We start from the raw sequence: 26,189 nt of genomic DNA, 5'->3' as shown, positions 1-26,189 counted from the left end.
TCCAAATTCAGATGAAAGCCTGTATGGCCCCTTCCTTCTTGAGGGACTGTAATGAACCTGTAACACCCACAGCCCTAAGCAGGAGGGCAAAAATAAAGAGAAAAAAAAAAGAAAGTACAAGGCTGCAGGAACACAGAGAAACAGGCATATATAATGGCGTTTTTATTCGTAACACCTTCAACTTGGACTGCAATTATTTCAGTTTTTAAAGTTAAATCTGGGCAGCATTTGAGGAAAAAACCAACCCAAATAGTCCCTGTGTGCACAAACAATGCAGCTTTGAATAATACACTGTAAGTTTATTTCATATTAACATGAACAGTAAAAAGTGGACATTTGACAGGATTTTACTTCAGGTCCTTTTCTTTATTCCTCTATTGTGTCCTTTTTGCCAGTCTCTTGTCCCTCAAATTGTGGATACTTTGCCTCAACATCAGCCCAGGTTAGATAACCGTTTGCCAGGTCACGGATGATGGCAGGAAGTTCAGAGATCTGCAGGCAAAGCCACAAAGACATAAGAAACACAAAGTCATCAGAATCTAGTTGCTCTGTTGGATATTTGGGGAACATGGGCAATTTTTACATCAGCAACAGAACAGGTACAAGGTATCTTCCTGGAAGATCATTTCTGGGGAGAAAACCATTAACTAGGAGACCATTTAAAATCACACACTGTGTTATCCTAGCAAAGACTGCTTGGTTAATTCTGGGTGGCCCATGAGGGAAATGAAACAGTCACTGTGGAGATTACACTGTGGTAGTGTTGTGCTACAGCTTTGGGAAGGAAAAAAAACAATACACACATCCAAAAGATGCTGTACACCAGGATTCAGACAGGCCCTGTTTACTGTAAGACCAGCATAAAAGAAGCTGCCAGGTGCCTTTTCTTTGCTCCTCAGCACACTCTCATGGTGCAAACATGAGCCAGACACACAAAAATTTGAAGAAATTGAAGGATAACAAAATCTCATCTCTGCTGCTCAGCAATGAGAGGTCACCCAGGTGATACAGAGACAGATGGGTGCCCTGAGGAACTGGCACTGCCTGTTACACTGGGTCAAACCCCCAGCCAGCTCAGCAGCCCCAGGCAGTGCAGGTGCTTTTGTACAGAGCAGAGCTACAACTCAGCCCTCAGAGCTACAGCTCAGCCTCATAGGTGAGCATCATCTCCTCCAGGAGCCAAACTGTGCCTGGGTCAGGGAGATAAGGGCACCACAGAGGTGCCAAGACTGCATGTCCACAGCTGGGAGCAGGTTCTACCCTGTGGTGGTCTCTGCCTGCAAGGTATTTGCTATTCCAGCCTCTGCACTGTTGCTGTACTAGCAAAGCATGCTAAGGGCACATGTGGCTTTTGGGCAATGGTTCACCAGCTTCTCTGCTGCTGCACAGGCAACACCAGCAGGAAACATGTGGTAAGAAAAAACAGAAGGAAAAAATCTTGGGCCTTTTGGTGCCTGTGGATTCAGAGGTGCTCTGCCTCAGAAAACCAGACACCACCCAGCAAATGCATTTACTCAGCAGCTTTCACTTGGAAAGAGCAGTGCAATCAGCACAAGGCATGGCTTTCAGGTAAGACCAAACCTCTGCACCCGAGAAAAACAAAAGCTTCTCCTTACTTTATTAGCAGGGCCAACATCTTCTGTTTGACCAGCATCTTCCTTGGGGATTTCTCAGAATAGCTAAATAACCTATGGAGCTGGAGGCAGCTCCCACAAGGACCTCTGCTGAATCAGAAACAGCAGCTAATGCTCTCCCCAAGTCCTCAGACACATGCTGACTCTGTCAGCAGCCAGACCCTGCCACCTGCCCTCACCTCGGCGCGGATCTGGCGCATGGAGTCGCGGTCCCTCAGGGTGGCAGTGTGAGGCGTCCGGTTCACCGTGTCGAAGTCGATTGTGATCCCAAAGGCCACACCGATCTCATCAGTCCTAGCATAGCGACGGCCAATGGAGCCCGAGGAGTCATCCACCTTGTGAGAGATGCCGTTCCTGGTAAGTGCTTCAGCTGCAAGGGCAGAGAAAAGGGATCACCAGGACCTGTTCCATGCTCAGCCAGCAACATGATCCTAGCAGGGGCCTCCCAGATCCTCATGGCACTACCTGAAGTGAGGCACCATGTGTCCTGGTTTCAAGCAGCACCACAGACCCCCAATTTTATTTTGACAGAAGATCCAATGTTCGAGTCTCTGTAAGACTACAGGCTTAAACCCACCCCACAGGTACACTGCTGCTCTCAGCTCTCCACATTGGATCACTCAACTCTCACCCAAAGTGCAGTCATTGATTTCCTCACCCTGTCATCACAGTCCCACAACTCAGCTTTAACTCCAAAACCAGCCCCATGTGTGCAGGAGCATGGGGAGACAAGGTCCTGCAGAACAGATGCAAACAGCAAAAGGCATGGTCTGACATGCACCCCAGTTCCTATCCTTCACATATTCAATTTTTAATGTTTCCTATCCCTCATCATGATGCCCACTACCAGTGGGCAGTTTGACAGAATGGTTGGAGGCTCAGCAGATCTGGGACAGATTCAATAAATTAGCTGGCCAATAAAAGAAAAGAAAACTTTAGTAACAAAACAGAGAAGCAAAAAACCACCACACACACACCCCTTCAGAAAGCTTCTCCTAAGCAGTGGGAAAGGTTTATTTTTGACATAGAAGGAAAAAAATAAATGTCTTTTAAACTACAAACCAACACAGTGAAGGTCATGGTTTTAGGTTTTTTGAGGGTAGCTGAATAATTTGATGGATATTCAAAGTTTATGGATACCAACAAATTCAGCTGGTTTAGTCTGATGGCTCTCCCTTTGCATGTGAGAGAGCCACATGATCCCAAAGCTATTTTCTCCTTACAGCAGGAAGAAACCTCTCTTCCCAGTGCACAGCCCCATCAGACCCACAGTGCTTAATACACTTACATAATTCCTTGACAAAAGGCATGAATTCCTGATTCTGGCTCAGAGGAAGAACAGAACACTTGAACGGTGCTACAACAGCTGGGAAGCTGAAGAACTATGGAAAAGAGAAAAAGCACAAATAAATAGAAGTTTAATGGTTAGGTCTGATTCACAGGAGGTGAGAATAAGCTCTGACTGAGGCTGGAGGCAGGGTGACAGTTCCAGGGGAATCACTGGCCTTCCCTAAGACATCAGCATTCAGGGCTCAGCAGTAACACCTCACGTCACTGAAGCACAATTGGTTTTCTCCAGCTGTCCTCCATTCCCCCTTCCCTCCTAACAAATGTTACCTCTCACCAAAAGAGGCTACCAGAGCCCTCCCTGAAGAAGTTTAACCTCATCTGAATTACAGAAAAATGAAGGGTTCTAGAGAAGTCTTTCCAGATTTAGTCTTATGCACAGTCTAAGCAAAACTCCCTGTTTGAGACTCCACATGCATGAAGCATATGCACCTCAACGGTTCTCAGAACCCTCCACAGAAAGAAATGATAAAGAAAAATGGAGGAAAAGATAATAAAATCTTTCCTGCCATCAGCAAGGCATGAAAGGGTACATAAATAACACAAATGAGACATATCACAATACAGAGCAGCACAGGCCACATCAAAAGTAAATGGGTACTAGAAGGATGGTTAAGTCCAATATTTTAGACTTCATGAGCAGTTTGTGATTGAAGGTCAACTGTGTCCTAACTCTGGGCTCCTGAACCTTGTTTCACACCCCCCATAATTCTCACATCCTGTGGCACCCAGAGACATGACTATTCTTTCCCTCAGTCTTGCAGCCAGAAACAATGAACAAGAACCAGCATCAAGTTTCCAGCTGGTTTCCCATGGGCCACCAGCAATGGTGCAGAGCTTCATGGTTTGGACACTGGCTGGAAGAGGCTGGTACTCTTGGATGTAGCACACACTTCCCTCTGGCCCCTCCTACAGCAAAGTTTCAGGCCAAGGTTTTAAGGATGTCCAGAACCAGGGAACTGTTGAATTTCATGGGGGACCAAGGAAACAGTTAAGTCTATTGTCTATCTTATTGCACAGAAGTATGATTCCAAGAAAAGCAGCAGAAAGGAAATGAAACACTGAAAAGATGCCTTTCTCTGAGCAATGGGACACTGCCAAGTGTGAATCCAGAAGTAGGAATTTCTTACCCCCCTGCCAGTAATAAAGCAAGAGCCTCATGCACACACCCCCAGAATGCTCTCAGGTCGCATGTTAAAATTACACATATGCTGGCAAAAAGAAGCAATTCAACAGCTCACCTGGGTTTTCCCATCCCTACTGCGTATTGCACTGACTTATTTTAGCCTTTTTCCTGGATGTCAGGGAAAGGCAAGTGCTTGCAGCTGGTTTAAGCTGAGGCCCAGCCACAGGAAAGCTCACCGTTCTTTGCTCGTCTCCTTCCCGGACACGGAATGTGTGTTCAAACACTGTGTACATGATCCTCCCAATACCAAATGAGGGTTCAATTACATTTGGGATGATTTCTTCCACTGGAACACAAAATAACACACATCATCATTAAGAACAAATTTATATACAAAACCAGACATGTTAACTGAAGCTGTCTTTCTGCTCAGAAGTTCTGATTACATGTAGCTGAGCACATGGAAATAAAAGGTTAAACATTTCTGCTCTAAATACAAATACCTGAAACAAAGATTTGGACTTAGTCCACAGAGAGAATGCATTTAGGCTGTAAAAAACAACTCAGGGCCCCTTCTCTGGCTCTGAGAGCAAACAGCACTGCACAACTTGCATCCATGTAGTTAAACCCTCTTCTACTTCACAACAGAAAATCCTCATTCAAACTGTTCACTGGGAGCAGTCCCTGCTCCACACCAAGTCACAAACTATGTCCAGGCACTGTCAGAGAGTGCTATTTGGCACAGACTGAAACCATGCCAGGGCACATGCTAGCAAATAAACAGCCTGGATGACAGCAGGGCAATGCTCAATCCTTCACCCACTTCAGTTTACTGCATACACACACAGCCTCAGTATCCATCAGTCTGAGCAGAGAAGCATGAAACTTCAGATCCAACCCAAATTCCAGCACAGAGTCCCTCTGTATTTTTGAGTTGCTCTGCTTCAGTGCTGCCACCCTCCCTATTCTCCATCCCCCTACAACATATCACGAGGGAAAGAATTAGGATAAACTAGTTAGTGTTCACAAAACCCTTCAGCAGATGTGATATGCTGTTATTATACACTTGCCATTCTCTCCAGTCCCTGCCATGTGTCTGTCAAAGAGGCTTTTCCCCCCTTCTCCCGCCATGTATGAAAGGAGCTCAGGGCACAGCTGTTCTCCCCACACAGAGCAGCTCTTTAGAAAACACTAAGATCACTGCTGGCAAAGAAACAACAGTTACAGGCATCAGCTGCTACTGAAGATCAAGGGTAGCATCCAGCACTGCACCCCAACTGGCCTTCCACTCTCTGTGGCTAGAGAACAATACTCCTCAATTAAGCACCTAGCCCAGGGTGGGACTTTACATTCTAAAAGAATTCTACAATGGTTTGGGTTGGAAGGGACCTCAAAGATCATTTAGTTCCAACCCCCTGCCATGGCCAGGGACACCTTTCACTAGACCAGGTTGCTCCAAGTTCCATCCAAGCTAGCCTTCAAAACTTCCAGGGATGGAGCAGCCACAGCTTCTCTGGGCAACCTGTCCTAGTGCCTTATTACCCTCACAGCAAAGAATTTCTTTCTAAGATGCAATCTAACCCTGCCCTCTTTCATTTTAAAGCCATTACCCCTCTTCCCAACACTCCACGCCCTTGTCCAAAGTCCCTCTCGAGCTCTCATGGAGCCCCTTCAGGTACTGGAAGGAGTTCTAATATGTCTCTGGAGCCTTCTCTTCTCCAGGCTGAACAATCCCAACTCTCTCAGCCTGTCTCCATAGCCGAGACACTCCAGCCCTATGAGCATCTTTGTGGACTCCTCTGGACTTGCTCCAGCAGGTCCACATCCTTCTTCTATTTGGGGACCCAAAGCAGGACACAATACAGGATGATCTTCTTTTATTTGTGCATTGACCAACCCATTTTCAAGATGAGAGAAGGAAACCACAAGCTTTGCCTTCTTCTTGCAGACAGCAGCCAAGCCACCAAAGGTACAAACTAAGAGGAAAGCCAGTAACTGAGGTTCTGCTTGCTGGCCTCCATTAATAACTGTCTCCTTCTTTGAAGTGGTGACAAAGCAAAGCCTATCACAGCAGCAGCATGTGCTGACTGAAAGGTACCTGGACATCTAAAAGGCTCTGCAGCTGCAAGAACAAATATATCCTGCACATGCTACAAGTTGCTCCACTCCTTCCCAGGAGCATTTATCATGTTCTCAAACTAGGGCAGGGTGATTCACTAGTAACATTATGAACTGGGGGGTAATCTACCTCAATCTCCAGCTCTGTCAAAGACAGGTGGGTGAGACTGCAAAGACAGAACTTCTTTGAGGAAGTTACCTTTTAGTCCCATTTCCTGTATCAGGATAAAAGCTCTGTGGATGTAGGAACTGACCAAAGATGATGTGATTACTGACTACCAGAGGGAACTGACTGGATTTGTCAGCTCAGAGCCTGGTCAGGATAGCAGCCTGGTGAGCTGGCAGATGCCAGAGGACTTGGCTCCAGGCAGCAAAGTGACATGAGGAGTCTGAGCACAGAGATCTGCCTGTAGCCCTACCAACAGCCTGTCACAGCCCATCTGCTGCACTGCAATGGACTTCAGAGATGAAAGCTCCCAAACCTTCCCAGCTCCTCCATCACTGCAGCAGCTGGTTCTTAGCACCACGTGGGACCTCACAAATCCTGGAATATGCAACAGAACCAGTGTGACTATAATACATCACTCAAAGTCTATTAATGGGTTAGTGACCAGACTAAGTGAGAGGCAGCCAGACAGACCTGCATCCACGGTCACCGAAATCCCAATGCTGTGTGAAAGCTTCCCAACTCTTACACTGTTAAAGTTCAAGGAAGTTACATTTGCTGTGATACAATATTAACAGTACAATGTCAGTAACAAAGTTCACAAAGTGTATCCTGATCTGCCTCTTATTTCTCATGATCAAACAACAAAGATACAAATTTACCATGTAATGTTTTCTGAAATCTCTTCACAGTAACCATGTCCTTTGTTAATTTAAAAGTTTTCCCTTCAGTTTCAACAGTGAATTCCCTGCAAAGGAAAAAGAAGTCACTTAAAAGCTACAACAATAAATAAACAAGCTATAGTTCCTTAATTGCATCAGTTGGCTGACTTTAAGAGTGGGATGACAGAAGCCAGGGCAAACCCCAGAGATGAAACAAACATGCAGCATACCCATTAAAAGAAATTTGCATTAATAATAAAATTACTACATGTACATTAAAAGCAGCCATTTCCATAATCACAGTGAACTTAGTCGTGGTTAACAGCCTGAAGCAAACTCAATTAGGAAATGGAAGACTCCCAGGATGAAGCATATACACCAAAGACAAAAAGGGAGGCACACAGAGTACTATCTATCAAATCAGGGATACTGCTTGTAACTCAACTATTGAAGCATTTCAGTGAGATTCTGGATGGACTGAGCTCACTTTCTTCTGGGTTTGATGTGTGTACACATCACCATTTCTGCAATACTTTCTCTGCCCATTTTGAGTGCTGCTGTTTTTTTCTACACACTTCTACATTCATAGACATGTAAAAGAAATAAAACTTAGCTCAGGGTTAAAATGAAAGATGTCAGTGTTACCATTCTGGAGTGCATTCATTGATCCTACATCTTGTACCATTTCAAGCATGAAATGAAGTTTATTTTTTTTTATTACTGCACCATTAGCTTTCTCATAACATATACAGCTGTTGGCCTGCTTCAGCCAAATTTAACAACTGTAGAGACCTCTTATATTTTCAGTTTCTGCATGTGTTGGGAATGCAGGCAGCCAGATCAAGGAAAAACACACAAATTCCTGCCTCAGTAAGTCAAAGGTCCTAAAGCAGCTCACTAAACACCGTAGGATACCCATGCAAGTTTTGGTTCTTGTTTAACTATTTTGTTTCATCAGTCCCAGAATTACTTGATTGATTTTAAAATTTAAGTTCAAAAACCATCTTGCCAGTCCTGATCAACTCTCAAACCAGTGTGGAGAAGCTGGTAAACATTTCTCATTTCACTGAAGAGTCTCTCTTCTGGGATGATCCTACTAAAGCCAGAAGCTCATTCCCACACAAATAAGCACTTATTTGATTTATGAACATACACTAAGAGACATGTTGTTGGATGACCAGCAATGATGGGTGGAAGAGACAACACAAACATTTCAGATGCTGCACACAGACTGCTCTCACGAGGAAGCTGTTTCAGGTGACTCAAATCAATCCAGCAGCACTTTAGGAATCCACACTGGAGTGTCAGAGGAAGGTCCATGCACACACAGCTCACCCTTTCTCGTTGAGCAGCTGCTCCATCTCCGTGACGTAACACTCGTCACACATGGAAAGGTATTCCATCACCACCTTCGCATCCTTCTTATAAGCTTTGCCAATGGCTCCCTTATTTGTCTCAAACTGAACAATGTTGACTGTTCTGTACAAGGCAGTTAAGGAGTCTGAGAGGACAGAAGGCAGGGCCTGGTTCTTTCACTATGTCAAAGCCAACTGCTACACAACACAAAGAAATCGCCTCCACTACTGGAATAAGGAACTTCCCTCCAGCAGAAAAAAGGAACAATGAAATACACCCACATGCTCAATTCTTTGCAGGTTACTTTCCAAAGTCATGCTGGTCTGTATCGCTAGGTTTCCCTGTTAAATTTACAGATGTAAATTGAAAAAGAGCTGCATAGCTTTCCAAGACATCTCAGTGTCAAATCACTTTACACTTCAAGAGACTCTAGTTTATTCTGAAAGGATATAGGTTCTTTGAGAGGCTTCTCAGCTATAAGAGGAACTTTGGTGGCACGGGCATGGCAGGAAAGGTCATAGCAGGAACGATCAGCACAGCCAACAATCTCAATCCAACCCTGAAAAAACAAAAGCAGAAGCTTTCACCAACTCACTTTTTTGTCCACTTAACCATCAAACATGTTTATTCACTCTTAATCCCTCCCTGCTCCCATGACTGTTTTTTCTACATAATTAGCTCTGTTACAATAAGCAGCCCTCACTCACTAGTTGCTCCTTCATTTGAATGATTCCATTTGTTTCCAGAGGAAAAACAATCAGTCATCTAACCAATGCCTGTGTCCAGGGCCAGGTTTTCCACATGGATTGGCAGAACACAGCACTGTGCCAACAGCTTGGGGCTGGGGCCAGAGCACACAGTCCTATCACTCACATGCCACAGGCACATGAGACATCATGCCTCTGGGGCTTTACTGCTCCCGAGAATGGAGCATACAGCAGGGAACCAGCCACATCAGAATGGCCAAGAGCCTGGTTTATGAGCTGGTACGACACAGATCACACGCAAAGGAAGCTCTTCTGTCAACATTTCAGCAGGTATGGCAAGGAGGAATCTCAAAACACTATTCACATGGAATTGATGAAGCCTTCTAACACTTGCAGCAAATAAAACCTCCCTCTGGATTTTCCAAAAGACAATGTTGTATAAGAAAAGGCACATCAGCTGCTTCCCATTCACCTGTCACACCAGGACACACAGGCAGCCAGATGCTGTGTGCTTTTCCAGTCTGCAGTGATAGAGCACAGTGTCAGGAGAGGTATGTGAACAGAAAGAAATTCCTGTGCTTGAAAAATCATGGTGGACAAGATCTTGGGGAATTTTTACACACATTGAAATATCAGGGTACTACAGCTACTCCTCAGAAAACATAAAATACAGGTTTATGTGGTTATTCAGCCTGGACAAGAGAAGGCTCTGAGACCTTAGAGCACCTTCCAGTAACTAAAACAACTACAAGAGAGTTGGAGAGGGACTTTGGACAAAAACATCCAGTGATAGAACAAAGGGGAATGGCTTCAAACTGAAAAAGGATTGGTACTAGGAAGAAATTCTTCACTGTGAGGGTGGTGCGGCACTGGGACAGGTTGTCCAGTGAAGCTGTGGCTACTCCATCCCTGGAAGTGTTCAAGGCCAGGTTGGATGGGGCTTGGAGCAACCTCGGCCAGTGGAAGGGGTCCCTGCCCATTGCACGGGGTGGGATGAGATAACCTTTAAGGTCCCTTCCAACCCGAAACCTTCCATGCTTCTATGCAGTAACTTCATAGAATGGACTTCAAGCTACTCAGATTGGTTCACTTCTCACTACTGGGTACTACAATTTGATATAAACAGTTTTGGTCACACTTAATTGACAAACCAAAGCATGAGCCCCACTCACAAGGTTTCATTACGTCCCTGGGATTGCTGTTCTCACTTCTGGGTTAGGCTGTTGGACACACTGCTCTGAGTGCTGTCTTGACCCCTGACAAGGCTTGCAAAGTTTATTAATCCTATTTACATGGTGTGGCCACACATGTCCAGTTTTGGGCTGGCTGGGAAGAGAGGCTGTGAATTTATGGAAGTCAGCTATTGACATTCATAAGAAGCTATTCCTTCAATTGCTTCTACAGGTCTTTTCTATATGAAAACAAATCACTCATCGAAGCTGCAGGAGTTTCTTTTCTGCTCTTCAGTTTGGCAGAATTTTACTGGCTGATACTCCCCTAACTGTAATGAAACATCCCTAGTTATAAGTCTAAATCCAACCAACAATGCAAGAGGGGAAAAAAAAAGCACTCGACAAGGCCTGAACCAAAAAAAGCTCTTAATGACTCGGCAGGAAGATGATATAAAATCCTTGGGAAATTTTTCTCCCAGCACCAGCTGTATGAACTGTCAGGAGTGAAGTAATTTCTCATAGCTTGAAGAAGAAATCTGCCCTAGAATAACACCTCCAGCAAAACAAATCCTTCCCCACTGCTATTACAGGGGTTCCAGTCTCTGAAAAGCACCAGGACTCAGTTTCTTTTAATTCCAGAGGAAATTCAACCAGTGAAAAGTTCCCAGGCTACTTCAGACTCCAGCAGAGGAGTCTGGACCTACAAAAGCAGCATGAACAGTTCATAAACTCTGCACAAGTGCACTGCAGGGAGCTGACCTACCCCTTAGTCCTGGATTCAGAGTATTTCCACTGCACTAAGTGTGTCCAGACCAACATGAGACTGGACAGAAACATCAGCCCTAATTTTAAAAAGCAAGGAATAAAACAGATCTGACAAGGAGTGTCCCTTGCTGTTTTCCTTTTGCTACTTACATAGGATGTTTTGGACTCTGCATCCCAGCAGTCACAAGCATAATGAGCCATCTCATTCTCCATGTGCTGTCGGAAGCGCAGCTTATCCGGGGATACACCAACCTTTGTGAGGAAGAGGTAGATTCTGCCAATGAAGTAACCAAGAACGGAGTTATTGATCACACCCTGGAAAGGGAAAAAGCAGGAAGAAAAAAAAATAAATGCATAAATCCTTAAGGAAGCAAAGCCATGACCTGTTCTTCTGCAGACAACCTGACATGTTACAGACAGAACTCCTTGTCCCTGCCTGTGGTAAAGTCTCCCCTAAAACTATTACATCTGTTCAAATTCACCTCATGCCACTGGCACTATCTCCATCTGAACAAAACAGTAAGCTATTGTTACTCCAGGACTCATCACTTACTGACTCTTCAGATCACCTACTTGTAAATACCCTGCTGTATACCACAGTGCAATCACTGGCATTGCAACAGCTGCACCCTACAGTTCACAGCTGCAATACAATAGGGGGGTGGGGTTCTTTTGTGCTGTGTTTTGGTGTTGAGGTATTTTGCTTTGTTTACTTTTTGTTGGGAGTGGTGTTTTGGTGGGTTTTATACTTGGGGTTTTGGAGAGGGTGGGAATGGAGGTGGCTGGTAAACCTACTTCTTCCTAATTTGCATGCATGGAGAATCAGGTAGTGAAACCCCAATGTGCAAGCTGATGGGGGTCAGCTGTTGAGTATTAGATTCCTAGTCAGTGCTTGTATTAGTATTCCTTAGTTTCCTCTCCCACTAGCTAAGTGTGAAGCTTAACCTCTAACCACTATCCCAGCACCACCTGCACCCTTTCATTACTGGCAACAAGGGCCAGGCTTGGATCTCAGTGACACTGATTCACTGAAGAGAACTGACTCTTACATCTGTGAGCAACCCCAGGCTGGCACCAACACAACTTAGCCTTGAGAACAATATTCCAAAGAGCTCCATGTGCTTGCAAGAGGAACGTTACCTGTTGGACAGCATCTCCCAGCCGCATCACGTGGGCAGACTGCCCACTGACCTGGGCCTTGGAAGAGTACAGGAGGATGTTGAGATCTGCCACATTCTGGAACTTGGGGTGATTTTTCTCACTAGGATCCACAAAGTGCTCAATTTCTGCCATGGTGAATTCCCTAATGCAAACAGAAAGAACCATGTGTGTTAGATATCTCATGTGTTAGTCATATCCCTCTAATAAATGATTATGCTCCAGCCTCTCACAAGCAAGTCATTAGTTTTAAAACATGTGCTAACCCAAAGCCAAGACACTGTACAGTCTGCAACATGAATCAGTCTCATCACTGGATTTAGTTCCATCTTCAAATTCCTAGTAAAACTGGCTACAAATTCACCTAGAGCTCTCCAGGCCATGGTTAACACCACTGTGACCCCGAGCAGATAATACCTTCTTTGGAAGTACTTCCAGAAGTTCTCTGGAGTTTTTTTCCAGACTGCGATGATGCCCATACCATATGTATTTGTTCCTTACAGTCAATGAAGACTAATTCACTGATTAATTCAGTAGACTGAACTCATGTCAGAGGTGCCCAAAACATCCAGGTGAGGTGATAATTTCTTGAAGACAAAGATATTACTGCACTCAGCAATGGTGTACAACCTGTTTTAAGAACTTGTCTTTAATACATCTATTCTCATACATTGATTCTGAGCCTTCTTGCTCGAAATCACTTTCCACTGAATTAGCTTGTTATCAAGAACCTTTAAAAAAGCTCAAGGTAATCATTAACTGTAAATCACAGCCATCAGGATGTAATTTGCTATGATCACATAATAACAATCTCCAATCAATGTACCACAAGTCGTAATTTATATTTGACTGAAAATTATTTCAATGAGAAAAGTTTTAATTTCCAGATGTACAAGAGAGAACAGGAGGACTGAGAAAATTCCAAAGAGTTCCCTTTGTGCTAATGATGTCACTGCCTCTCAGTGACATTTATGGCACCATATTAATCAATTACCAAGTCTACAACAGATAGTGCCTGTGCGTGGGAGTTCTCGTTCCAAATTAGATGGAAGAGATTTCCAATCAGAATAGTTCAGTGAAAATACAGACATTACTTTCAATGAAATCAGAAAATCATGGAATGTTAAGGGGCTGGAATGGACCTCTATTCCCATCTAGTCCCAATTCCCCCTGCCTGCCGTGGGCAGGGACACTTCCCACCAGACCATGTTGCTCCAGGCCTTACCCAACCTGGCTTTGAACACTGCCAGGGATGGACCAGCTATAATCTCCCTGGGCAACCTGTTGCAGTGTCTCACCACTCTCACAGTAAAGAATTTCTTCCTACTATCTAACCTAAATTTCCCTCTTTCGATCTATACCCATTACTCGGTGTACTATCACTACAGTTCCTAATAAAGAGTCCTTCTCCAGCTTCCCTGCAGGTCCTTCAGATCCTGGCAAGTTGCTATAAGGTGTCCACACCACCTTCTCTTTTCCACACTGAACAGCCCCAAGTTTCTCAGCCAGTCTTTGTAGGGGAGGTACTCCAATTTTATCAACTTTGTGGCCTCCTCTAGACTTGCTCCAACAGTTTCATATCCTTCTTATGCTGGGGACACCAGAACTGTATACAGTACTCCAGGTGGGAAATGCAATAGTCACTTTTATCCAGAGATAAAACTGAAAGTAATTCTCAATAACCCTCAGCTTTCCACCCTGATTGATCTTGCAACACAAACACACGTCCTGAGTCAGGTTATCTCACAATTTCCTCTTTGTAGTAAGATGTAGAACTGCAGAATCTGCAGAACTGAGACAAGGAAATACTGCTGCAAGGTCAATCCCATTTTGATTTCAGTTTTACAGTAAATTACATGAACATAATTAAACAAGCAAAGCTATCCTGTAGAGAATACAGTTACCTTTAATGATTCATTTAGATTATAATGGAAGCCAAATTTTGTCAGTAAAACTGAGTTTATTTCTAATACAACAACTACTTCAGAGATCCTACCTCTCACAAGCCAATCTTAGAATTCTGTACTTAAAACCTTAACTATGAGTTTGTCTGCGGCCCCAGAGACTCATTACACATTTAATCAGGATTCCTCTGGAAGAAAGCACTAAAATGAAACAATCCTGTACAAACACTGGAACAAAAGGCAAGTGCTACCTGCTGCCAGGTACCCTTCTCTGTTGAAAGAAGAAGTTTGCAGTACCTCACTCTGATAAGGCCGGAGCGGGGTGAGATTTCATTTCTGAAGGAATTTCCAATCTGGGCAGCAGCAAAAGGCAGTTTGCCTTGGTTAAACTCCAGAAGACGTTTGAAGTTGAGGAATATTCCCTGTGCAGTTTCTGGCCTCAGATAGCTGAAAGGAGATGGGGGTGGGGAAAGCAGGGAGAAAATAAAACCATAGTTATGACAAAATGTATAAGTGGAATTTTTCTCTTGAGACATCTAACTCCAGACACAAAGCAATGAAGCAATAGACTGTGGGGAAAAAAGAAACCAACATCAGCTGCAGCCCAAGCACAGCACTACATAGATACTCCCAAAAGTAAACTGGGTGACTTGGCTGCTTTTGAGATGCAAGCATGGAAAGGGAACAGGTGTTTGAGCGAAATACAGTGGCCAGTGTCACCGGAGGTCACAAGGAATGCACCTTCCTTGTTTCTTCTGGAGGCGTGTGCTGTTCCACAAACTGTGAGGGGTTTTACTTTAAGGCCCCTCCAGTGATTTGAGACTCAGAGAATACCACCTACACAAACTATTTCAGGTACAACACTGGAGAATGTGTATCCCTGATCCCATCCCACAGCACACACAAGAATCACATCCTCCACTTGCCAATGGAGGTTTCAGTTTTAGTTTCGGAGACCCCAACTCAAGACAACAGTCTCAAATTCTCACGCACTAACTCCAAACACCTTTAAATTATGCTACTACTGGATCACCTGCTAAGTAACTTCATCCTCAAAGAGGTACCCCGACGTAGGTTTTCTACAGTCATGAAGTTGCTGACAGTTGCAGACCCAATGTTAATTGGCTTTATGGAAACTACTCCAACCAGCAAGGGCACAGCTGAGATCGACAGAATCTGGGTGCTTCAAGTATTTTCATGATTCTGCAACACCTCCTTGTCTCTCCTCTCACCAAGAGCAGAAGGAATGCTAACCTGCCAGAGAAGGCTGGGACTGAAAGGCAGGGGAAGGCTACTCAAGAGTTTGTTTTTATTCCAAGTGGCCTATGAAGAAGAGAGAGTGTGAGCAGGATGAGAGTAGTACCTACCCAGGCATATTTCCTCCAGGCCCAATGGAGGTCTTGAACATCAGATTGAAAGAAACAGGAGGGGACAGGTCATTCCCAGTGACAGGGGATTTCACATTGTAGTTCACAAAGAGGTCTGCAAGTTCTTGCTGGCCATAATTGTCCAACTAAAATCAAAACACAGGCGAATTATTTTAATTACTAGACAAGATAACAGGAATGAATGATGCCCTCTTCATCTTCTACAGAGCATGTTCCACAGCTCTGAATCACCTGCCCAAAATAATCCCTTTCAACATAAATTTTCAAGCAAGCTAACGTTTGAATTGATGACAGAAAAATACACTGCACATTTGCAAACTCATTTTAGTAATATAGGTCCAGGATTCAGTCATACCACAGGAAGTCTGAGCATAAGAGTGGGTGTAAAGCAGAAGAAAAGTCATTGGGGCTGCACCACCACCCACGAGAAGCTTCTTTTGAACAGTTTCAGCTAAAACATGGGGAGCTCTGTGTTGGGAACAAAAAAATAGGGCAATGAGAGAATAAAGCTAAAATTTCTGCAGGGCTCTGTTTGCATTCGTTTCTCTTTCTCCTGCTGCATGAAACACAATATTCAAGCTACACATTAAATGCTCTTTTAGAGCAGTTCTGCATTTTAGCTAAATAGAGCCAACCTGCAGCACAAAGCTTCTGGGTGAAACATTTTCCACTTGCTCTGAAAATAACTTGGTAATGACCAGATGCTTTCACGAGTGGGATAACCAGCCCCTTCCAGGACCACACCTTCCCCTTCCTCTGGAAAATGGGAATCGAGCAATAGTAGAATCACTGGTCTAACTGCAACCTAACTGCACAAGAGCATGAATTGTGGCATTGGTTTGTGCGTTTCTGTAACAGCCTTCTGCATATGTACTTCTAAATATAGTTCCTGGACTTTAGTATTGTAAAGGTTCTGTACTAAAGAGTACAGAAATAATTTAGCACTTGAGTTAAAATTAAATGAGCTGCTTCTAGCAGTAATTGTCATGCTTCTTCAGATATCAGAGAAAATTCACAACAGGATATAAAAAGAGTTTATTAATAAAGAGATTTCCCTAAAGGATGGTCAAAGTTGCTCAGTGATGCAACACACTGACAAAAAACACTGCTCTTTCTGGAAGGAAACACTGATTCTATGCAGGGCTCTGGAAGCATTTACCCTAGAAGTCATGAGAACAAACAGTAAAAACAAAGCAAGAGAAATAAGTGAAAAAAAATAAAGGCAAATGTCTGTACAGCTGCTCAGCAATGTCAGCCTGATCACCAAGTATTCACATGGTAAACACAGGAAAATTCTGTGCAGGGTCCTAGAGACAGAGGAACAAATCTCAAGAACTTCAAAGCTGAGGCAACTTCGATACATACCAATTTAGTGCTAAGCTGACTCAGAAAAACCCTGACACAACCTCTGATCCATCTCTGTTCCTTTGTACAACAATCCCATAGTGAGGGAATGACAAAGGTAAAGAGGGGGACTCAGAAGAAACAGGCTTTTTGCCAGGCTGTGGAGCAGAGCAGACCAGCTCTAAGGACTGAGCTTCAGTCCTACCAATCCAACATTCAAGAGGCCTTCCAAAGGAGTAGAAGGAGGGAGATGCAATTAAACAGCAAGCTGAGTACTTGTTCACAAGCAGGTTTTCAGTATTTGTGAGCCTGCACAGCCCAACTTGTATCTCTGAGGTAAACACTTCTGAGCATCTTCAGGAACAGAAAAGGGACACTGCCTCCAGACTTAGTGCATTGCACTTCCCCTGTCACACACACCTCCCTGAGGCATCCACCTCCCCATGCAGGCACCTACCTGTGTTAGAACATTTTCCATTTCTGCTTTTTTCTCTGCTGTGCACTTCTTGTCAGACATCAGCTTTTGCAGGTGAGCTGTAAGAAAAGCAGGCAGTGAGTTTATATTGCAACTCCATCACTGACTACACTCTAAAGCTTGACAAATCAGGAGGATCCTCCAGCATGAGTTTCTCCACAGCTTGTCTTGATAGTGTCCGTCAGGATAATTCCATTTATATCATCAGGGCACTGGTGACCTACAGTTTGCTGCACTGGTGTGCCACAGGGAAAACAAGTCCTTATCTAGCTTCTTTACAATGTTAATTTCCCTAAATCCCAGCAATGGCTTTGTAGTCCCTTTCTCCTTGTTTTCATTCTATACAGACTGGAAATGAAAGGCAACGTCTGATCCTGAGCCAGCAAGGCTAATTTTATCCAAATGCACAGAGGCACGTCCTGAGGTGGTACAGTGGGGTTAGACTGCATTCCACTTTACAGCACATCCTCCATGAGACACAAAGGCAGACAGTGATGCCAAGACTTCCCACTCTTGTTTGAAGAAGCAATTTGACTTTCTAGTCAGCAATAGTTCGGTTTGGCAGTAACAGCATGTGGCTGTACACCAGAGATGGGCTGCAGAAGAGACAGGGAGACTTATCTGTGTTGCTGTTTAGTGTGCAAAAGAGGTTAAATGAGATTCTTTTGAGGGGTTGTTTTTTTTAAAAATATTTCTAAATTGATATTATGAAAACAGCTTTAATGCAAATGTAGATTATTCTACATACTTGACTTCCAAGGAAAAGGCTTGAAAACTATAAAGCACAACCCACTTAAACCTAGAGCAGAACTATCCTTCTATTCACAATGAAGCTGCACATGAAAAAGTTTTCAAACAGGTTTCTCATTTCTAAGATTCCTTCATGTGATTTTTATGGTTTGTTTTTCAAATAAATTTTAATCAATGACCAGAAAGAAGTGTGAGGACTTGGCAAATTGAAGTCTATTTCTAAGGTGCACACAAAAGTCAGTAACTGCCATGCAACTGACCTTTGCAAAGGAAGAACATGCTCTGACCCTCTATATCATCATTAAAATAATTTCTCAGTTCTGAATAAAAAAGCACATGAAAGTCAAGAAAACCAAGACTATCATGCAGTACAGAACAGGAATCTTGCTATATAAGGAGTCCTCAGGTTAGACAACAGAATAATCTTTTATGGTCTGATGACATGGGATTTTATAACAAGGGACCCAACTATGTTTTCACTGGAGATCCTGTACTTTGTTTGAGACATTAACAGAACTTATGGGATCTTCATTATGGTATGATTAATTAACTACAAATACGAGTGGCTGGCTACACCAACAGGTCTTCCTTGAGAAAGATTCTCTTTTCCAATGTTTGTATCACTGCAAGAAACCCCCAACCCCATTTAGCCTTGAAACAATATCAAACCTTTTAAGAGATGATCGGCACGAAAACATTCCCCATTTTTCACATCTTTCACCATGAAGTCAGCAAACTTGTCTACATGGCCAGAAGTCCTAGAAAAGATGATACAACAAAAGGAACATGACAGCTGTCACCAGACAGCCCCAGCTACTGTGGGATCCCAGTGGACAGACCATTGTCAAAGAGAAGTCCCTCACACGATGTGCACAGACTGCAGGCTCACTGCTGCTTCAGATTATAGAGTCATGTTAAGCAGTACCATCCCACAGAAAATCTGATCTGTGAGAAGTACCAATACATCTAAATCTTAAAATGTGTCACTAAGATGACACTTGGTAGCTTTAGGAACTGCATCACAATCTAAGCAAGACATAGCTGCAGTTGTGAGGGAGAAACCAGTAATTCACGTGGACAGATTCCCAGTATTTTATACCAGGCATCCATGAAAGCTGTTCTGCCATGACACACACAAAGCAACGCAGTTGACTCAGCTCAGACTCTCAGTCCAAATGTCCTGACATATTCAGCAAACCTGTGGGTAGTCTTAGTGGAGACATGTGGAGGTGAAAGGGTGCAGAGTCTGAACTTTGATCTCACCCTGGAAAAGTGGTCCCTTTGCCTGGTCTGTGGATAAAGAGAGGGCTTCAAACCCCAGGGCTACAGAAGCATCATTTGCATTCAGAGTACAGTTAACACATTGCCTAGTGCCACTCCTCCACACAGAAGGGAAGGATGGTCAAGCAATCTGGCCTCTATCCTAAACTATGATTCTGGTGTCCCAGATTTAGGCAAGTCACCTAATCCTCCTTCTTGCCTTGCTGATCTTTCAGAAAAGGGAATAATAGCAATTTCTTACCTAATGGGACTGCTAGGAGACATTAAGGCTTTAGACTTCTTCAATCATGAGTTCCACTGCATTCCCTAATTTATGGAATAACAGCTTCTCACATGACCTGTGCACTGATATCTAATTATTTTGCACTGCAGCAAGATACGAAATTGGGTGACCCAGTCTCAAGATCCCTGTGGATTTTACAGAAGACTAAAATGCAACTATGACCAGCAAGGATATGCTGCAGAAAAAAAAAGACATATTTACTTCAGAACTGGCTCTGGTGTGAGCATGGTGCAGTCGATCTCCAGGATCTGCTCTTCCTGAATAAAGTGGTGTCTCCATGCTTGGATGATGTTGTTCTTCAAAGCACATCCAACAGGCCCAAAGTCATACAAACCACTGACACCTGCAAAGAGAAAAGGGTAAAAAAGCATGGTAGGTGCAAGGTTGTACAAACCTGCATTGTTTGGAGATGTCCTCCCTTCTCAGTGTTTCCATCAGCTGGTTTCAGTCTTCAGGTCATTTTCTAAGCATGATGCATCAGCTTCGCTGTGCTAAGAATGTGAAATGTGGCTCTCTGTACAAGGGTTTTTCTATAGCTTTTTCAGACATAAAGGCTGAAAATGCATTCTATGAAGCACCCAGGCAGACAGTGCCCTATACACTAACCAGCACAGTTCAGCTGCAGAGTGCACCCAGGCATCAGGTAGTGCTAGAAGCTGAAACTGAAAAATATCTGCAACCAACAACTCTAAAAGCCACATTCCCTCCACCAGTGGGTTATGTTTTGTGAAGAGTTTTGTGGGAGCAGTCTATTTGAAGGAGGAATCTGAATAGAGAAGATAAATAAGATAAAGCAGTATGCTATTGTCAGTATTAACACATTATCTGCCAATCACCAAAGACTGAAAAAAAGGAAATAAAAAGCCAATAAAACCACCCAGAGTGTTTATTTTAGTATCTAAGGTGAAAGAGCAGTAACCACACAGGCATTATGCTGCCTCCTGAGATGCTCATATCAGCCACCCAAAGAGGTTTAACAGCCACATTTGTTTACCTGTGCCATAAAGTTCATTGACAAAGTTCACCAAGGTAACAGGTTCTAAAGTTCACAGTCATTTTGAGCATTACCTTGCCAAGAAAATCTCAGATAGAGATGAAGAGGCATGAGGAAATATACTGATTGCTCCCTGACACCTCCAACACCCTACCCCTCTGCAAAGAAACCATCTTCTGCAAAGCAATGCTCAGAAAATGCATCCTTACGCCCACTCAATTTACATTCAGAAAGCAAAACACAAAGATTGAGCCCACTCCCAACCCAAAGACTTTAGGAAGGGGGAACTCTTGAAGAGCTTACAGACTCAAACAAGAAAGTCAAAAGCCAACTTTAAAAAAATTCTTATTACGTCGCATTAGTACAACATTGCAAGAGTTCAGCAATTCACAGAGCCAGAAAAACCAGAACATTAGCTAGCCTAAAGGGATCAAAACATAAATTTTGTCAAGCCCATACCTCCATAAATAGAAAAGGCTTGGTCATAGAAGAACCTCCTTTTCAGAGTGTCTTCCATTTTACCTCTGTCCACGATGTCATCTTTGGGCTGTAAGGACAGCTCCTGTAAGCCAAGCAAACCAAAACCAGTTAATAGCTCCTGTTTCTGGCAGGAGGAGAAATCCTCTCCACTCACCACTGGAAGTCAAAATTCTGTAAAGATCACTGTGAGGCAAAGGTATCCTACCAACATGCTCATTTTCCAAAGAGGAATGGTCCCACTGAGTTTCAAGTGCCCAATTACAAACATGATTGCCTGAATGCAGCATTTTAGGCACTTGAGGTGGACTCATGACCTAACTTTCAGACGGTTAAGCCTGAGCTAGTTATCCTCAGCTTTCTTCACAATCACTGCAAAGAAATACCAATTTCCAAAGCAATTCTTCTGACCTATTTCCTTCTCCTGACTATAAAAACAGCTGCAAGCAATCAGTTCAGACTATACACATGTAACTCTTTGCATATATAAAGCTTTCAATAAAGTATTTCTCACATGAAAGAATTTTGTCTATGAAGATTACAAGCACCATCTTCCTTGTGCTCTGCCAAAGGGGTGTATTTAGGTACTTGTACAAAGAATATCTATTTGTAAAATGCAGGTTTTTACAGACACACCCCCTGAACTCATGTAGTTCCAGAGTGCCTTAATGCCTTGACTAGATACTGAGAAAATGTTTTATAGCAAACTCAGTATTTTATCTGAAAATATGAATTTTGCAATCAAATCCATTAGTGAGGTCAACAGACTTCAAAGATTTTCTTCAAGAAAGATGTTTTGATAATCAAAGCAGGGATAAATCAAGAAGGTCAATAAATTCAGATCCTCCTAAGTGGCTCACACTATCATTTTGAACAGCCTTCTGGTAACAAAAAGTATCATGTAACCTTTAATTTCAAACTTTTCCTTTTTTTTAGCATTATAAAGACAAATAAACATGGTCTAATTTTAAAAGCACTGTACCTGTGCCGCCTCCATGAATTAGCATAAGCCAAGGAATAACTTTGCACAAGAGACAGAAAGAGACAAAGACAGACAGAGAGCACACATGACATCAAGCACCAGAACAGTGTTTTTAAATCATGGAAAGGGAATCCATTTGGCACACTTTGCCTAAAAACAGAGAATCACATTTCACAGTGACCAGGGTTTCCTAACAGACAGGATGGCTTTTGCCCAGAGAGGGACAGAAGGAGGGCAGCAGTGCCACAGCCCAGTTCTGAACTGTCAGGGAGAAAGGACCAGCAGCACAGCAGTAGCTGGAGTACGTACAGAATACTGCAGACCCCTTCTACTACCGCCTAAATAGTTAATGAACTGGTGCAGGTGCCAGAGAAACATTCTTGTCTATCAAGCATATGTTTATAAACACAAATATACTCATAAATAGAAGGCAGAAAGCACCTGTGTAGCCTTCAAGGGGAAGTAAGATCCTGTATAGGAGCAAAATCATCTACTGACTTATGTGCCTTGAGGACATAAAGCCAAGGAATTTTAAACACTCAGCAGCTCTGACCTGTTCAAAGCTTCAAATTCAGAGCCACTCTGCTACCTTTAAGTAGGAGTCACAGGGATTGGAAACTACCAGAAGTTGCTAAAGCTAAGGAGCACTCACACTGCTGCCTTCCACAAAAGGTGCAAGTGACTGTGATGCCTTGCTGGGAACACCATCAGGAGAGAAACCCTCTCATGCTGGAGTGCTGCACTCACAAGGGCAGATGCTGCATTTGCAAGGTCATTCTTGCACTGACAGCCCACGCAAATTTTGTAAGTGGTACACACACCCCTACACTGCATCCTACAGACATTCTTCCAACACAAAGGTGGGGCTCAGGGATACCGACACTCCTAACCTGCCTTGCTACATCTCTCCAAGCTTCCAGGGCTTGGGAAACAAAACTGGGATAACATTTAGGTACTGTCTGCTCCAGGATGACCTAGCTCTCAATGCAGATTTCAAGCAATGGTTTGAAAGCATAGTTCTGTGCTGGATACTAAGCAAAAACGCCCTTTACTTGGGTTAAATGTATGCAAACAAGCAGTCACCACGCCAGACCTGGCAGAGAGCAGCACCTGTTTGTCTCACATGACTCTGTAGGACAGACAGGGTCAATGGGTTTCAGTTCAGGTGCACTCACATTCTCACAGTAAGGTAAGAGCAAGCAGTGGTGTATTTATTTATTAGTTCATTTGTTTTTAAGAGTACCACCAAAGCACAGCTACAATCATTTTTATATGAAATACAAATTAGAAAGAACCTCAGAGTTTCCTGGGTGAATCTGCACACCTGACTGTGTGTCAGCTTCAAAAGTTTCTTTTTGTTGTTTCAGTCTGAGATGGGGAGGGAAGGTTGCAAGAGGAGGAAGTCTATTTTTACTTGTTTATTGATCTAGAGACAAAACAAACTTCAAGTTCTATTTCATTTGCAGAAAGACCTTTCAGAGCACAGTTGCATTTAAAAACACAGTTGCATTTAAGAACACTATTTCAATGTATCCCTATGCTTTAAGCCTAAGAAAAACCATAGGCTATTGGAAACATCCAGAAAACATTGTTTACATTGCAGCAAAGAAAATGGATTCCATATAAACATGTTTTATGCCAGTCTGGGATTTCAATGCCTCACAAGAATCTGAAGAGGAAACTTACAAGTGAAGAGCATATGCTCTCACTGTGCCTAAAAAATCTATAGAGCAAAGAAAGATTAGTGACATGCAAACTCAATTTCAGCTTTGATTATGGACTCATATTTATTTGTTTGCACACTGACTTAATGCTAACAGATATTAGCATAGCAGATAAAGAATGAAACTGCACTAGTTGCAAACCTGCCAACTACTTCAGAAGCAATTCAGTCTACCCTGCTGTGACTGTTTAGCCCAAACCAATACTGCAAAAAAGAATTAAGTAGGTATTTCAAGGCTTTTCAGACAGAACTGTGGAACTCAAAATTCAGTTTCCAGACTCACCTTTGCTTCTAGGACCCTCTTCCGAGCTTTGAGCTCTGCTACGGCTCTGTCTATATCCACCTGGGGAGCTTTCTCTTCCTTCAGCTTCCTTACCAGCTCTCCCTAGAAGGAGACAAGGAACAACATACAGATTCATTCTTTTGAATGATCCCCTTTTGGAGGGTTTTGTCCTGCCTCCCTGCTCTCCACACAGGTCTCAAGAAGCTGCAATGGAGAAACAAGCGTTTGAGCACTAGAGGATGTAAACATCGTTAGAGAAATTCAGCCACTCCACGCTAGTGTTAAATCCCAGATCTGCTATGAAATCTCAGTGTGCAAATATACTCTTCTGTGTACAACAGATTTCCACAAATCCTAGTTTTCTGTCTTTGAGGATGCACTAAGTGGATTCTCAGATGGGGAATACAGGTTTGGGGCTCTCCTCATTAACATGGCTTCTCCTTCCAACCCACCTTTTCAAAGCTTATGACCATTCAGACTTCTTTTCCTCTATCCTTCTGTTCAAAACTGGCCACTAAAGACACAAATTTTCAGGTCTCACAGAAGACAGACATCTTAAGCCTAATTCTAAGCAAAGAAGACACCGAATGATCTGTAAAAACTGTCTTTAAAACCTGTTCAGTAACTTTGGAAAAGAACAAAGTTAACAAAACCCCTTGAAAAACAACCCCCAAAGCCTAAATATTTCAGAGCAGCAAAACCCTGCAGTGTGTTTGTACCTACTCTTGACCTGAGTCAAACCACCATCACCTTGTTACAGTTCCATAAAGGGCTCTCTGCCCTGTGGGGATGATTCACTCCTTTCATCCCAGAGAAGTGCTCAATCCCTCTACACACCCAACAGCATTCTTTTCTGAATATGATCCTCAGCAGTGATGCCCAACTTGCTCTTGGAGATAAATTAATGAAAGGTCTTCCTCTGAGTCCACTCTTCTTCAGCCAAAACCAAGATCTCTCTTGAATTACTGAGAAGGACAAAGAAGTCAGACGAAAAAGCACAGAGATGTCAATGCCTCCTCAAGTGGGATGTCTTAAAAATGGGATGCTCCAAGTTCAGCACTTTTCTTGCATTTCGCACTTCTCCATTAAACAAAAAGGGAAAAGGAAAAACCCAACCACAATCCAGAGATTACAACATTTCCACAATATCAGCTTTTTCTTAAATTCTCAGCTTGCCTGACATTAATATTACAAGCAACTGAGAAAGGAAAGAGAAGATAATACACAGATTGCCATTCCCTAATCAGATTAGAAAAACTAAAAGTGCTTCAGAGACCAAGAGAGTCAAAGGCTAATTTTATTAATAAAAGAAGGAAGTCTCAAAGGGCTGCATTAAAACAAACACACACAAAGAGAAGGAGGAAAAATAAGAATCATGTCAGGCTCCTTAACCCCATTGGCTGTAAGAACAGAACAAATCTGTTGTTTCCTTCCTGTTAACTACTTATACCAAAATGTGAAAGTTTCGTTCTGGGGCTGAGGACTCCAACTGCCATTCCAGGGTAACGTGGCAGAGGGAGGGATCTGATCTGGAATTTTTTTTTTCCTTTTAAAGTAGTAAGTCCAAATTGCCTTTGTTGAGCTAGGGGGGTCGGCAGTGGAAAAACATCAAGGCAGCAGCAACGCAGCTACTGCTGACTCAACAGAGCCCTCACCCTGCTCACTGCTGAGCATCCAAAAGCAGCATACAGCAACTCTTTGTCCTGACCTATAAGTAAGAGTACTCAGACAGACGCAAGGAGAAGAAAAAAAAACACAACTGAAGCAAATAATTACGTTTGCTGACAGCACTCAATCTAATTAAAGCTCCGATCCGAGCCCAGCCCAGAGGAGGAGTGCACGGCAGCACTCGATGTGGCAAATTTTGCTGCAGCTTTGTCCCACAGACCAGCAAAGCAGAGAGGGATCCACCCCTGGATCACGGCAGCTTATTGCATCAGGCACTGCTGCAGGAAGATATGCTGCTGCTGACTTTCCTCTCCTGGGCTGAGTCCCTTAGGCTTAATTAAACTGCTTCTCGGGGAGCTGACAGACACGGTCCTCTGCATCGAGAGGTGTCAACTACCCCAATCTTGCATACTCCCTCCCTTTTCT

At 43.3% G+C, this 26,189-nt stretch overlaps 1 protein-coding gene across 1 annotated transcript; it reads right to left on the bottom strand.

The window, feature by feature from the left end:
* Positions 1–133: 133 nt before the first annotated feature.
* On the bottom strand, positions 134–24,197 carry GARS (glycyl-tRNA synthetase; the record flags this gene model as incomplete). The annotated part of the gene is made up of 16 exons (XM_009080644.1): positions 134–492; positions 1,814–2,004; positions 2,923–3,016; positions 4,344–4,453; positions 7,054–7,139; positions 8,389–8,534; positions 8,861–8,968; positions 11,204–11,368; positions 12,194–12,356; positions 14,413–14,562; positions 15,483–15,628; positions 17,305–17,381; positions 18,742–18,830; positions 19,838–19,979; positions 21,090–21,192; positions 24,096–24,197. Coding segments are annotated over 16 exons (1,998 nt in total), but the record flags the coding sequence as incomplete, so codon positions are not given.
* Positions 24,198–26,189: the final 1,992 nt, after the last annotated feature.

The sequence above is a fragment of the Acanthisitta chloris genome, unplaced genomic scaffold (genome assembly GCF_000695815.1).
Source record: "Acanthisitta chloris isolate BGI_N310 unplaced genomic scaffold, ASM69581v1 scaffold7298, whole genome shotgun sequence".
Classification (NCBI taxonomy): Eukaryota; Metazoa; Chordata; class Aves; order Passeriformes; family Acanthisittidae; genus Acanthisitta; species Acanthisitta chloris.
The sequence above is the reverse complement of the archived record's forward strand: the minus strand, read 5'-3'. Positions and strand labels throughout refer to the sequence as shown.